This window comes from Cicer arietinum, chromosome 6 (assembly GCF_000331145.2).
Source record: "Cicer arietinum cultivar CDC Frontier isolate Library 1 chromosome 6, Cicar.CDCFrontier_v2.0, whole genome shotgun sequence".
In the NCBI taxonomy this organism is placed as follows: Eukaryota; Viridiplantae; Streptophyta; class Magnoliopsida; order Fabales; family Fabaceae; genus Cicer; species Cicer arietinum.
In genome coordinates, this window is record NC_021165.2 from 67640748 (window position 1) to 67653542 (window position 12795).

Genomic DNA, 12795 nt, shown 5'->3' on the forward strand with positions numbered 1-12795 from the left:
TTGATGCTATTTTAAGAAACTTTTTTTTTAAATTCAAGTGGGGGATTGTTGGAACATATGTATGTTATAGTGTGAATTTAAAAATGTGTTGAAGTCCCACATTGGAAAGAAATATTTTTTGTAAATTTAATTGGAAAGAAACTTGTTTTTTAAAATTCAAGTCCCACATTGGTAAGAATATTTTTTGAAATCCCACTTTGAGAAACTATCATATTTTGTGTAGTTTCAATTCTATATTTTTTGTAGTTTTAATTCTATACATACTAAAGTCCCACATTGTTTAGAAAACATATGTGACTTTGCTTCCATCACTATATAATGAGTTTCAAGCTATTGTGAAAAGTACACTAAAGTTGGATGCTTTTCCCAACTTTCTCTTTTCTCCCTCTTATATTCTGCTCGCCTAATGTTCGAGCCACTTCTCCCCTTAATGAGTTTCAAGCTATTGTGAAAAGTACACTAAAGTTGGATGCTTTTCCCAACTTTCTCTTTTCTCCCTCTTATATTCTGCTCGCCTAATGTTCGAGCCACTTCTCCCCTTTCTTTCTGTCCCTTCGGTTTTAAAGCGGTTATTATGCCGCAGTCCCTTCGGTTTTAAAGGGGTTATTATGCCGCAGTCCCTTCGGTTTTAAAGCGGTTATTATGCCGCAGTCCCTTCGGTTTTAGAGCGGTTATTATGTCGTAGTCCCTTCGATTTTAAAGCGGCTGTTATGCCGTAATTCTTTCAGTTTTTTGAGCGGTTGATATGCCGTAGTTCTTTTGTTTTTAGAGCGGTTGCTATGCCGTAGTTATGAATGGTCAGAGTACCATATTGAGAGTGACTTTAATTGTCATATTGAGAGTGGCTTAAACTGCCATATTGAGGGTGTAATTCTAGAACGATTTTCTACGGTGCAGTGGAACTCCGATACAGTGAATCTGGGCTGTTTTATCCTGGGGACTTCGTGATTGATTGTCTGCCTTGCACAACTTGGGCAGTGCCGCGAAACGTCTTAAAGAGAGCGACCTAGTCCGCGACTCAACCCAGTAATAGACCTAGTCCGCGACTCAACCCAGTAATATCTTCGGTGGCATAAATTGTGAATTTTAAATAGTTTTTGAAATTCAAAATCCAACAGATATACATGTATATTGATTCTAAATTATTTTTCCTCTCTTGGGCTTATTCAGTGCAACACAGTGTTTAAAGTCTTAAATGTTATCAACTAACAAAAGGTCAATAAATATCATATTATTACTTCCTTATGTAAGCGTTAAAACATAAGATGACACTACAAATATTTCAAAAGAGTAAAAAGGAAAATATAAATAATATGAAAAAGGTTTGGTGTACACTCATAGGAATGTATACACCTTAAGAGATAAAAATAATAATATGATAGAAGTGATGTGTTGATGATATGAAAGAAAGAGAAAGATAAACGTAAAATAAAGTGTTGATTTGATGTATGAAAATTTGGAGTATATGTGTATCATTGTTGTTATCTTGGTTAGTTGCTTCCGAAAAAATTAGGATTTTAGAAACATCTAATTTAATAAACAATGGTACTATTTGATAAAACTTGAATCTGCTATGAATTTTATATGTCGATAATTTGTCTTTGATGTCAATAGACATTTTATCATCTAACTCCTTGGACAAAACTTCTTATACACATTATAAATAATTGAATTTTTGTAGTTTTGTGTTCAATCCAAAGAATGAGGAACAAGTAATAATGGACATTTGTTTAAGACAAAGAGTGATGAATGATGATTTGGAAGCAAAATTTTGTAGTCCCGCATTGCTAAGAAGAGAAATATAAAAGCTTTGAAGTTATATAAAAAAACAACTTATATGTGATAGAAACCATCTTTGCGCTTGGGGCAATGACGCAGCTAGTGAGGTAATAACCGAGGCGCGTCTATTGCTGGTTGAAAACTATTTCCAAACCCCCTCATTGGCTTGAGTTAACTCAAGCCTTTGAGAATTTCTGGAAGGACTCCCTTAGAGGTAAAGTCCTACATTAGAGTTCAACTATTATATGATTTTTAAGTGACTATGAATTTCATTCTGTTTATTAGTTTTGTTATGGTTGAGTTTTATAGTACATTTTTATTTTTTGAAAGGCTCGGAATCTATATGATGATTTAAAAATAATATTTAAATGGAATAATGTTATTGCTATTTAGATAAAAATTAGCCTCGTAGTTAATTGAAGTTTTAATGGTTTCAAATAAATGTATTATTTTGTAAATTAAAATAACATAATAATACAAATGAAATTAGCTTCATGAATAGTCTAAGATGCTGTAAATATGATTGTCAATACAATACAAGTATTATCAACTTCAAATTATTTTTATAATCTACCAAAAAGATTTTTATATTGTAAATAATATTTATCCATCGCTCTTATTCAAAACATTAGTTTGTTGTTATCTATTGATGGTGTTCTTCCTATCAGATGAAGAACATATGATTTTTCAATATGTGCATGTGTAAGTATAAATACAAAGGACAAACAACTCGTCTACAAGCTTTACAATGTATATGCTTCTACAAAGTTAACATTGTTACTTTCAATATGAAACATTAACTAGGTTGAACAGGTTCACTATAACCATATATTTGTGCCAGCTCTGGTAATTCGAGTTCAGAACCTACAAGAGATGCAAGATCTGATGAGATCAAAACAAGTTTCACAATTATAGTTACAACATAAAGCAATCATTCTTTACAGCATAATCATGATACGATATTATAATTTATACTAATTAGTGTTATCGATTGTGTTGTGGACTATGGCAAAAGGCCAAAAATCAATCGGTCATTTTCACGGTAAAAACGCCAAGGTGCTGCCATCTTTCACAAATTGGTCATTGAGATTGGCAAAAAATATGCCACCGCAATCAACTATGGTGCCGCCATTGCAACTATTTGACAACACTGACACTAATTAGTTACATTATTATCAGAACTACTTGAGGGTTTCTACTTCCCTTTGCTTGTATTTGTGTCAAAATCCAATTTTGTTATAAAGCACGACATTACCAAGGTAGTAAAAAATGTTTCATACCAGAATAAATACATTCGACTGATGTCATATCGAAGTCAACATGAAAAAAACTGAGCTGATGCAAAACTGAGTTGAAAAAAAAGTCGCAGAAAAAAAATTTGGGTTTCAACCACGTCATTTTCTTCACTTGCAATTGTTTGGTCTAAAATTTCTCTTGCAAATTTGTTTGTGATGTTATTTTTTCCATACATGTCCGATTCTGGAAGTTCAAAAGGCTAAGTTGGTTAGAAAAATGAGAGGCATTCAAATATGCAGAGAAAAACCTAGAAATGTAAGTGCTGCAAAAAAGTGATTATGCACAAAAGCATTTTTGGAGAAAAGGCATTCAAATGTTCAAGTTGATTATAAAGATGTCATGTTTCTAGTTAGCCATTCCTAACTCATACTGCTCCCATTCCATATCAGTGGTAGTTTAAGAAATCTTTTAATTGACGTATAAGTACCAAAAAACCCTTATATTAATTACTAATTTATTATTATAGAAATTCTCATTTTTCAAAGCAAACAGTATAAATACTCCGCTACAAACAATCTTGTAAAATTAAATCATCTTAATTATATCAAGGGTATACTTGAAAGACAAAGGTATCTTGGATTTCTAAAACAAGTTTTATTTTGATACAAAGTAAAAATGATAATACACTTTCACCAAAAAAAGAAGAAGCAAAATACAACAAAATTTTGGGAGGGAGAATAAATACATTATGCAATAGTGCACAAAATACATTTTGAAGTCCCACATCAGATCATTTGAAGTGAATAGTATAGAACAAGAGGTATAAAAGAGAAGTGTGTGTTTCATTCCAACATACTTACCTGGATGGGGTCAATGGGTGATCAAGATGGCCTATGGCCTAAGCAAGTGACCTTCATTGCACATAGAAGGGGTGCTAGCTTAAGGTCTACCCATGTGGTGGAGCCTACATCATAATTTGTTGCAGTGGGGGCCTGCGTTCGAGCGGCCCCTTCCATTTTAGTAACAACTTTTCTTTTAAAAAAGTTAAATTCTTGTTCTGCATGGATGTGTTGTTTTAGATCTTATAAGGACGATATACAAACAATCTAATTTGTTCAATATTGATGATGAATGTAAGTATGTATATATAAGTTGATGTCTACTTTAAAGTTTTCACTTAGAATTGTTTAGGAAATGATTGAAGTACCAAATTGAGTTTTCTCTTAGAATTGTTCAGAATATGGTTGAAGTACCAAACATGGTCTTAATCACTATCAATTTAAATTATGTCAATTCTACGTTTAAAGTTTAACTCTTACAAGTTATAAGTGTCTTTTGATTCCAAAGCATCATTTCTTTGTGTTGCTTCGGAATTCCAAATTCATTATGTAGATATACATGTTGATTGATTCTAAATTATTTTTCCTCTCTTGGGCTTATTCAGTGCAACACAGTGTTTAAAGTCTTAAATGTTATCAACTAACAAAAGGTCAATAAATATCATATTATTACTTCCTTATGTAAGCGTTAAAACATAAGATGACACTACAAATATTTCAAAAGAGTAAAAAGGAAAATATAAATAATATGAAAAAGGTTTGGTGTGCACTCATAGTTATGTATACACCTTAAGAGATAAAAATAATAATATGATAGAAGTGATGTGTTGATGATATGAAAGAAAGAGAAAGATAAACGTAAAATAAAGTGTTGATTTGATGTATGAAAATTTGGAGTATATGTGTATCATTGTTGTTATCTTGGTTAGTTGCTTCCGAAAAATATAGGATTTTAGAAACATCTAATTTAATAAACAATGGTACTATTTGATAAAACTTGAATCTGCTATGAATTTTATATGTCGATAATTTGTCATTGATGTCAATAGACATTTTATCATCTAACTCCTTGGACAAAACTTCTTATACACATTATAAATAATTGAATTTTTGTAGTTTTGTGTTCAATCCAAAGAATGAGGAACAAGTAATAATGGACATTTGTTTAAGACAAAGAGTGATGAATGATGATTTGGAAGCAAAATTTTGTAGTCCCACATTGCTAAGAAGAGAAATATATAAGCTTTGAAGTTATATAAAAAAACAACTTATATGTGATAGAAACCATCTTTGCGCTTGGGGCAATGACGCAGCTAGTGAGGTAATAACCGAGGCGCGTCTATTGCTGGTTGAAAACTATTTCCAAACCCCCTCATTGGCTTGAGTTAACTCAAGCCTTTGAGAATTTCTGGAAGGACTCCCTTAGAGGTAAAGTCCTACATTAGAGTTCAACTATTATATGATTTTTAAGTGACTATGAATTTCATTCTGTTTATTAGTTTTGTTATGGTTGAGTTTTATAGTACATTTTTATTTTTTGAAAGGCTCGGAATCTATATGATGATTTAAAAATAATATTTAAATGGAATAATGTTATTGCTATTTAGATAAAAATTAGCCTCGTAGTTAATTGAAGTTTTAATGGTTTCAAATAAATGTATTATTTTGTAAATTAAAATAACATAATAATACAAATGAAATTAGCTTCATGAATAGTCTAAGATGCTGTAAATATGATTGTCAATACAATACAAGTATTATCAACTTCAAATTATTTTTATAATCTACCAAAAAGATTTTTATATTGTAAATAATATTTATCCATCGCTCTTATTCAAAACATTAGTTTGTTGTTATCTATTGATGGTGTTCTTCCTATCAGATGAAGAACATATGATTTTTCAATATGTGCATGTGTAAGTATAAATACAAAGGACAAACAACTCGTCTACAAGCTTTACAATGTATATGCTTCTACAAAGTTAACATTGTTACTTTCAATATGAAACATTAACTAGGTTGAACAGGTTCACTATAACCATATATTTGTGCTAGCTCTGGTAATTCGAGTTCAGAACCTACAAGAGATGCAAGATCTGATGAGATCAAAACAAGTTTCACAATTATAGTTACAACATAAAGCAATCATTCTTTACAGCATAATCATGATGCGATATTATAATTTATACTAATCAGTGTTATCGATTGTGTTGTGGACTATGGCAAAAGGCCAAAAATCAATCGGTCATTTTCACGGTAAAAACGCCAAGGTGCTGCCATCTTTCACAAATTGGTCATTGAGATTGGCAAAAAATATGCCATAGCAATCAACCATGGGGCCGCCATTGCAACTATTTGACAACACTGACACTAATTAGTTACATTATCAGAACTACTTTAGGGTTTCTACTTCCATTTGCTTGTATTTGTGTAAAAACCCAATTTTGTTATAAAGCACAACATTACCAAGGTAGTAAAAAATGTTCCATACCAGAATAAATACATTCGAATGATGTCATATCGAAGTCAACATGAAAAAAACTGAGTTGAAAAAAAAGACGCAGAAAAAAAAAATTCTGAGATTCAACTACATCATTTTCTTCACTTGCAATTGTTTGATCTAAAATTTCTCTTGCAAATTTGTTTGTGATGTTATTTTTTCCATACATGTCCGATTCTGGAAGTTCAAAAGGCTAAGTTGGTTAGAAAAATGAGAGGCATTCAAATATGCAGAGAAAAACCTAGAAATATAAGTGCTGCTAAAAAGTGATTATGCACAAAAGCATTTTTGGAGAAAAGGCATTCAAATGTTCAAGTTGATTATAAAGATGTCATGTTTCTAGTTAGCCATTCCTAACTCATACTGCTCCCATTCCATATCAGTGGTAGTTTAAGAAATCTTTTAATTGACGTATAAGTACCAAAAAAACCCTTATATTAATTACTAATTTATTATTATAGAAATTCTCATTTTTCAAACAAACAGTATAAATACTCCGCTACAAACAATCTTGTAAAATTAAATCATCTTAATTATATCAAGGGTATACTTGAAAGACAAAGGTATCTTGGATTTCTAAAACAAGTTTTACTTTGATACAAAGTAAAAATGAAAATACACTTTCACCAAAAAAAGAAGAAGCAAAATACAACAAAATTTTGGGTGGGAGAATAAATACATTATGCAATAGTGCACAAAATACATTTTGAAGTCCCACATCAGAACATTTGAAGTGAATAGTATAGAACAAGAGGTATAAAAGAGAAGTGTGTGGTTCATTCCAACATACTTACCTGGATGGGGTCAATGGGTGATCAAGATGGCCCATGGCCTAAGCAAGTGACCTTCATTGCACATAGAAGGGGTGCTAGCTTAAGGTCTACCCATGTGGTGGAGCCTACATCATAATTTGTTGTAGTGGGGGCCTGCGTTCGCGCGGCCCCTTCCATTTTAGTAACAATTTTTCTTTGGTCTATGTTCGTTTGCATGGATGTGTTCTTTTAGATCATTATCAAAATACCTCTATCAAACTATCTTGTGTTGGGGAAATATTCATTTGATGTTGTTTTACCTACAAATGGCTTGTAAGAACGATATACATACAATCTAATTTGTTCAATACTGACGATGAATGTAATAAATGTATGCATATATAAGTTGATGTTTATTGTAAAGTTTTCACTTAGAATTGTTTAGGAGATGATTGAAGTATCAAATTGGGTTTTCTATTAGAATTGTTCATTATATGGTTGCATAATCAAATATTGTCTTAATCGCTATCAACTTAAATTATACCAATTCTACGTTTAAAGATTAACTCTTACAAGTTACAAGTGCCTTTTGATTCCAAAGAATCATTTATTTGTGTTGCTTCGGAATTCCGAATTCATTATGTAGATATACATGTTGATTGATTCTAAATTATTTTTCCTCTCTTGGGCTTATTCAATGCAATATAGTGTTTAAAGCTTTTAATTCTATCTACTAAAGAAAGGTCAATAAATATCATATTATTACTTCCTTATGTAAGCGTTAAAACATAAGATGACACTACAAATATTTCAAAAGAGTAAAAAGGAAAATATAAATAATATGAAAAAGGTTTGGTCACCTTAAGAGATAAAAATAATATGATGTGAAAGAAAGAGAAAGATAAACTTAAAATAAAGTGTTGATTTGATATATGAAAATTTAGAGTATGTGTATCATTGTTGTTATCTTAGTTAGTTACTTCTGGGGAAAAATAGGATTTTAGAAATATCTAACTTAATGTACAATAGTACTATTTGAAAAACTTGTATCGTATATGAATTTTATATGCCCATAATTTGTCTTTGATGTCAATAGACATTATATCATCTAACTCTTTGTACAAAACTTTTTATAAACGTAATAAATAATTGAATTTTTGTAGTCTTTTTGTTCATTCCAAAGAATGGGGAATAAGTAATAATGGACATCTGTTTAAGACAGAGTGATGAATGATGATTTGAAAGCAAAATTTTGTAGTCCCACATTGTTAAGAAGAGAAATATATGAGCTTTGAAGTTATATAAAAAAATAACTTATCTATGATAGTAACCATCTTTGCGCTTGGGGCAATGACGCAGCTAGTGAGGTAATAACCGAGGCGCGTCTATTGCTGGTTGAAAACTATTTCCAAACCCCCTCATTGGCTTGAGTTAACTCAAGCTTTTGAGAATTTCTAGAAGGACTCCCTTTTGGGTAAAGTTCTACATTATAGTTCAATCTTTTTATTGTTGTTCAATGCTGGTTGGTCTATGGGATGTTTTGTTGTTCATTGGTGTATTTTATGTTCATTGGTGTATTTTATGATTTTTAAATGAGTATAAATTTCATTGTGTTTATTCAAGTTGTTGATTGTTACGGTTGAGTTTCATATTACTTTCTTTTTTTAAAAGGCTTGGAATGCATATGACGATTTAAAAAATAATATTTAAATGAAATAATGTTATTGCTATTTAGATAAAAATTAACCTCATAGTTAATTGAAGTTTTAATGGTTTCAAATAAATGTATTATTTAATAAATTAAAATAACATAATAATACAAATGAAATTAGCTTCATCAATAGTCTAAGATGTTGTAAATATGATAGTCAATTCAAGTATTATAAACTTCAAATTATTTTTATAATCTACCAAAAAGATTTTTATATTGTAAATAATATTTAACCATTGCTCTGATTCAAACCATTAGTTTGTTGTCATCTAATGATGGTGTTGGTCCTATCGAATGAAGAACATATGATTTTTCAATTATGTGCATGTGTATCTATAAATACAAAGGACAAACAACTCGTCTACAAGTTGTACAATGTATGTGCTTTTACAAAGCTATCTTTGTTACTTTCAATCTGAAGCATTAACTAGATTGAACAAGTTCACTATAACCAGACACTTGTGCCACCGCAATCAACTATGGTGCGGTCATTGCAACTATTTGACAACACTTGACACTAATTAGTTACATTATCAGAACTACTTGAGGGTTGCTACTTCGATTTGTTTGTATTTGTGTCAAAACCCAATTTTGTTATAAAGCACGACATTATGAAGGTAGTAAAAAATGTTCCATACCAGAATAAATACATTCGACTGATGTCATATCGAAGTCAACATGAAAAAAACTAAAAGCAATTGTGGAAAAGAAATATTGGATAAGAAAATGTTAGTCGTGAGCTTAATTATATTGATTAAATGAAAAAAATTGTTGATTAGTGAGATATTGAAGTGATTATTACAACCAACTTGCAATTAATTTAACTAATTTGAACCTAACATAAACTGACTCTAACAGAAACATCGACAAGGAACGTTCAATAGATGCGTGAGCTGAATGGACTAACAAACCCAATTACCAACGTCAAAATAGGCATTAAAAGACAGTTCAAAATAACAATTAGAGACAAGTTTTTCCCATAAAATTGTTCAACCTAGTGAAATAGCATCAAATGATGAGGGACAACACAACTGTACTACAACTCTGATACAACAAAAAAGACAACAAATCAAAGTGATTGAACACTATAGGGATGCTATATAATAATATTCACCTTGAGGAGACAGATTTATCACTGCTATAGGTTAGAATGTACAGAAAATAAGCAGTAGCAGTTGTCATTGAGGTTGTGCTACCAAGCAATGCTAATTGAGCATTGGATCTGTTAATCCCAAAAGGCAAATTCTCCTTAGTAGCTAACTGAAGACTAAGAGCTGCTACAAAACGATACGCAACCATCTCAATCAAAGGAAGAGGTACACCTGGTAAAGGCAAAACCACTCTCGTTCACACAATATTTCAAACACAGTGTGTGCGGTTCATAACAGCATAAAACTTAGTTGCAGTTCTTTATGTCTAATGTTTACCATTTTCCAATCACAATTCAACACGCAAAGTAACTATGTATTCGATAGTATAATTATTTTAAACTTAAGGCATATTATAAATAGTTACATAACACTAATCCTTGATATTAAATGCGCGTCTAAGCATCTGATAAATGTCAGTGTTTAATATTGACACGATAGTGACTAGTGTATTTACATATAATCATTTCTATTTTTTCAAATTATTAATTGTATTTATATGTCGTCAACTATTCAGCTAATAAACATTTAAAAGACGACAAACGAATAAAAGATAACTATGATTTTCACCAAATTATCCACTTCAATTGTTGATTTATTTTTGTTGTCACACGTGCAAGGAAGAAAATAGTAACTTGAAAGTGATATACACAATATTAATTAAAAGGTACAATTAAAATAAAGTAATTAACGTTTCATTACATATCAAAAATTACAATTATATTAAAACATACAATTATTTTGAAAACAACTATTTTTTGCAAATGTGAAAGTTATTTGAGGATAAAAGGAGTAATCTATTACTTGTTTTTCGAAGGAAATGTCCCATTTTCTTCGTCCAAAACTTTTCATACGTGATTTGATTTTGTAGCAGATACTATGTAATGAGAAGCAATAGAGAGAGAGAAAAAGATTGATACTAATTTTTGTTTTAAAATAAAAAGGGAACGGAAGTAGAGGCGTTTATCCTTGGTTTGATTATATTAGACAAAGAAAAAAATATTTCTATGGTTATAAATTAGTACCATCTAGATTCTAGAACAAATTTAAAAGCAACAGATTCTTTTAACACGAAAAAGAGAGCAGCATAATACCAAGATAATATATATAACAACATAAACTCGCCTCATACAGAATGAATTTAATCACTGGTACATTATTTTTGAAGTAGCCGGAAATTATACAGATATCATGAACCGCTAGCAAATTCTTTTTGGGATGTTCCTGTTCCAAGACTGTTCGTAGTAAAACTCGTGTAGAAACTAGGAAGGTCTGCTGAGCATGCTATGATTTTGGTTACTTCTTGCTAGAGGACAATGTTAATTAAGCACTTTGCGAGGTTTTAACTTATTTAGTGAAAAGGATAAATATTTGTTGTGAAACTCAGCAGTATCTTAAATTATTTCACACACACTGTTGCCATCCCATACTGAAAAGAAAATAGCATTTGCAGGTTCAGAAGCATACAATGTCAATATATCCTGAATAACATGATGTGTTTCCTACATCTCAAAAATAATAATATAACTGTTCTAAATCTACAACAAAATCTCCCGAACATTATTTCTAGAAAGCATGGTAACTTTTTTTTAGCAATTTGCTTCAACTGCTGATAATAACGAGAATGCGTACATGAGCGTATCCAAAAATCTTAAATTATGTTGGCAAAATTCTACATCAGGCCCTTTACCACAAGCCAATGGCTTTCCACCAAAAAGACCCGAGTCCAAGCCAGATTAAAATGTTAACAATACTAATAAGAAAGCCATAACCCCACCATTTGGCAAGTGGAACATAGTTGGCACCGAAAAACACCGGAGCTGACCCAATTCCATAATGAGTAAGGCCTCCCATAAGGTTGGAGAGGAAGGACAGCACCATGGCTCCGAATAATGGTGGAGTCCCCAGGGCAGTAGCGACTGATAAAAATGCAGTAAACATGGCGCCGATATGAGCAGCTCCACTTGCAAAGAAGTAATGAGAGTAGAAGTAGAGGAGGACCAGAATACCAAAAGATAGTTGCCATGAGAGACCCAATCCACCAACAAACTGTGTAATAACATTACCAAGTTGTTTCATTAGTATAATCAAAGGTATATATAAACTTCTTTTGATAATTACTCAAAAAATGAAATTTCATCATAAAACATGGTGCATAATGCAGCACATCAGTTATATCAATACAGTATGCATGTAAACTATAATTATAATTAAATAGTATTATTTAGTCAGCAGCAATTATTAGCACTCATAGGACTAAGAACTTGACCTTGAGTGTACAAATTTGGAACCAGGCATATCCGCACGTATACATACCAGAGGAAGGGAGTTTTGATTTAGTATATGTTTATGAAGTAGATGCTGATAAACTCAGAAGTTTGAACAAAGCACACAAATGAAACGAGATGCAAGAATTGTTCCAAGAGAACATACAACACATGCATGGTTACTAGAGGCGTGTATGTTAAATAATCATAAACAGCTGGTTGAAATGAAAGCTTATTTGCTTCTGAATATTTCAAAACATGTTCCTGTGGTTGATTTGGGCAAACATCTAGAGCAATATAAAATAAAAAAACAAAAAAACATGCATTCACCCTTTTACTCGAGGGAAAGATGAAAGGCAAAAGAACTGACTGACAATCATCAGGAGCAGCACGAAGTCCAGTTAAATAAATATTAGCAACTGGAGGTAGAGTAGATAGGGGAAATACCTTGACTACAGTTTGACTGAACCAAGAGATGAGACCGTATTTGTTCAAATATCCGGCCATTGCAATGAGGGCTGCAAACCAAGTGAGAGTATCCCAGGCAACACCCTCAGCCAAGC

The 12795-nt window shown here is 31.5% G+C and overlaps 1 protein-coding gene and 5 non-coding genes across 6 annotated transcripts in view; 5 read left to right on the forward strand and 1 right to left on the reverse strand.

Moving 5' to 3' along the window:
- The first annotated feature begins 1851 nt into the window (after window positions 1-1851).
- LOC113787417 (U4 spliceosomal RNA) lies at window positions 1852-2001 on the forward strand. The gene has a single exon (XR_003473921.1). It is a non-coding gene; the product is annotated as a U4 spliceosomal RNA (small nuclear RNA).
- Window positions 2002-3867: 1866 nt separating this feature from the next.
- On the forward strand, window positions 3868-4028 carry LOC113787289 (U1 spliceosomal RNA). Its single transcript, XR_003473797.1, has one exon. It is a non-coding gene; the product is annotated as a U1 spliceosomal RNA (small nuclear RNA).
- A 1112-nt stretch (window positions 4029-5140) lies between these two features.
- Window positions 5141-5290, forward strand: LOC113787418 (U4 spliceosomal RNA). The gene has a single exon (XR_003473922.1). It is a non-coding gene; the product is annotated as a U4 spliceosomal RNA (small nuclear RNA).
- A 1850-nt stretch (window positions 5291-7140) lies between these two features.
- Window positions 7141-7301, forward strand: LOC113787414 (U1 spliceosomal RNA). Its single transcript, XR_003473919.1, has one exon. It is a non-coding gene; the product is annotated as a U1 spliceosomal RNA (small nuclear RNA).
- Window positions 7302-8438: 1137 nt separating this feature from the next.
- Window positions 8439-8588, forward strand: LOC113787421 (U4 spliceosomal RNA). The gene has a single exon (XR_003473925.1). It is a non-coding gene; the product is annotated as a U4 spliceosomal RNA (small nuclear RNA).
- Window positions 8589-11392: 2804 nt separating this feature from the next.
- Window positions 11393-12795, reverse strand: part of LOC101490640 (dicarboxylate transporter 1, chloroplastic) — a 3971-nt gene continuing 2568 nt past the window's right edge. Inside the window, exons 3-4 of the mRNA XM_073370091.1 lie at window positions 12680-12795; window positions 11393-12014 (exon numbers count right to left, since the gene is read on the reverse strand). The exon at window positions 12680-12795 is cut by the window's right edge and continues 11 nt beyond it. Of these exons, the coding sequence (XP_073226192.1) occupies window positions 11652-12014; window positions 12680-12795 (479 nt within the window). The 3' untranslated portion in view covers window positions 11393-11651. The remainder of the gene's footprint in view (window positions 12015-12679) is intronic.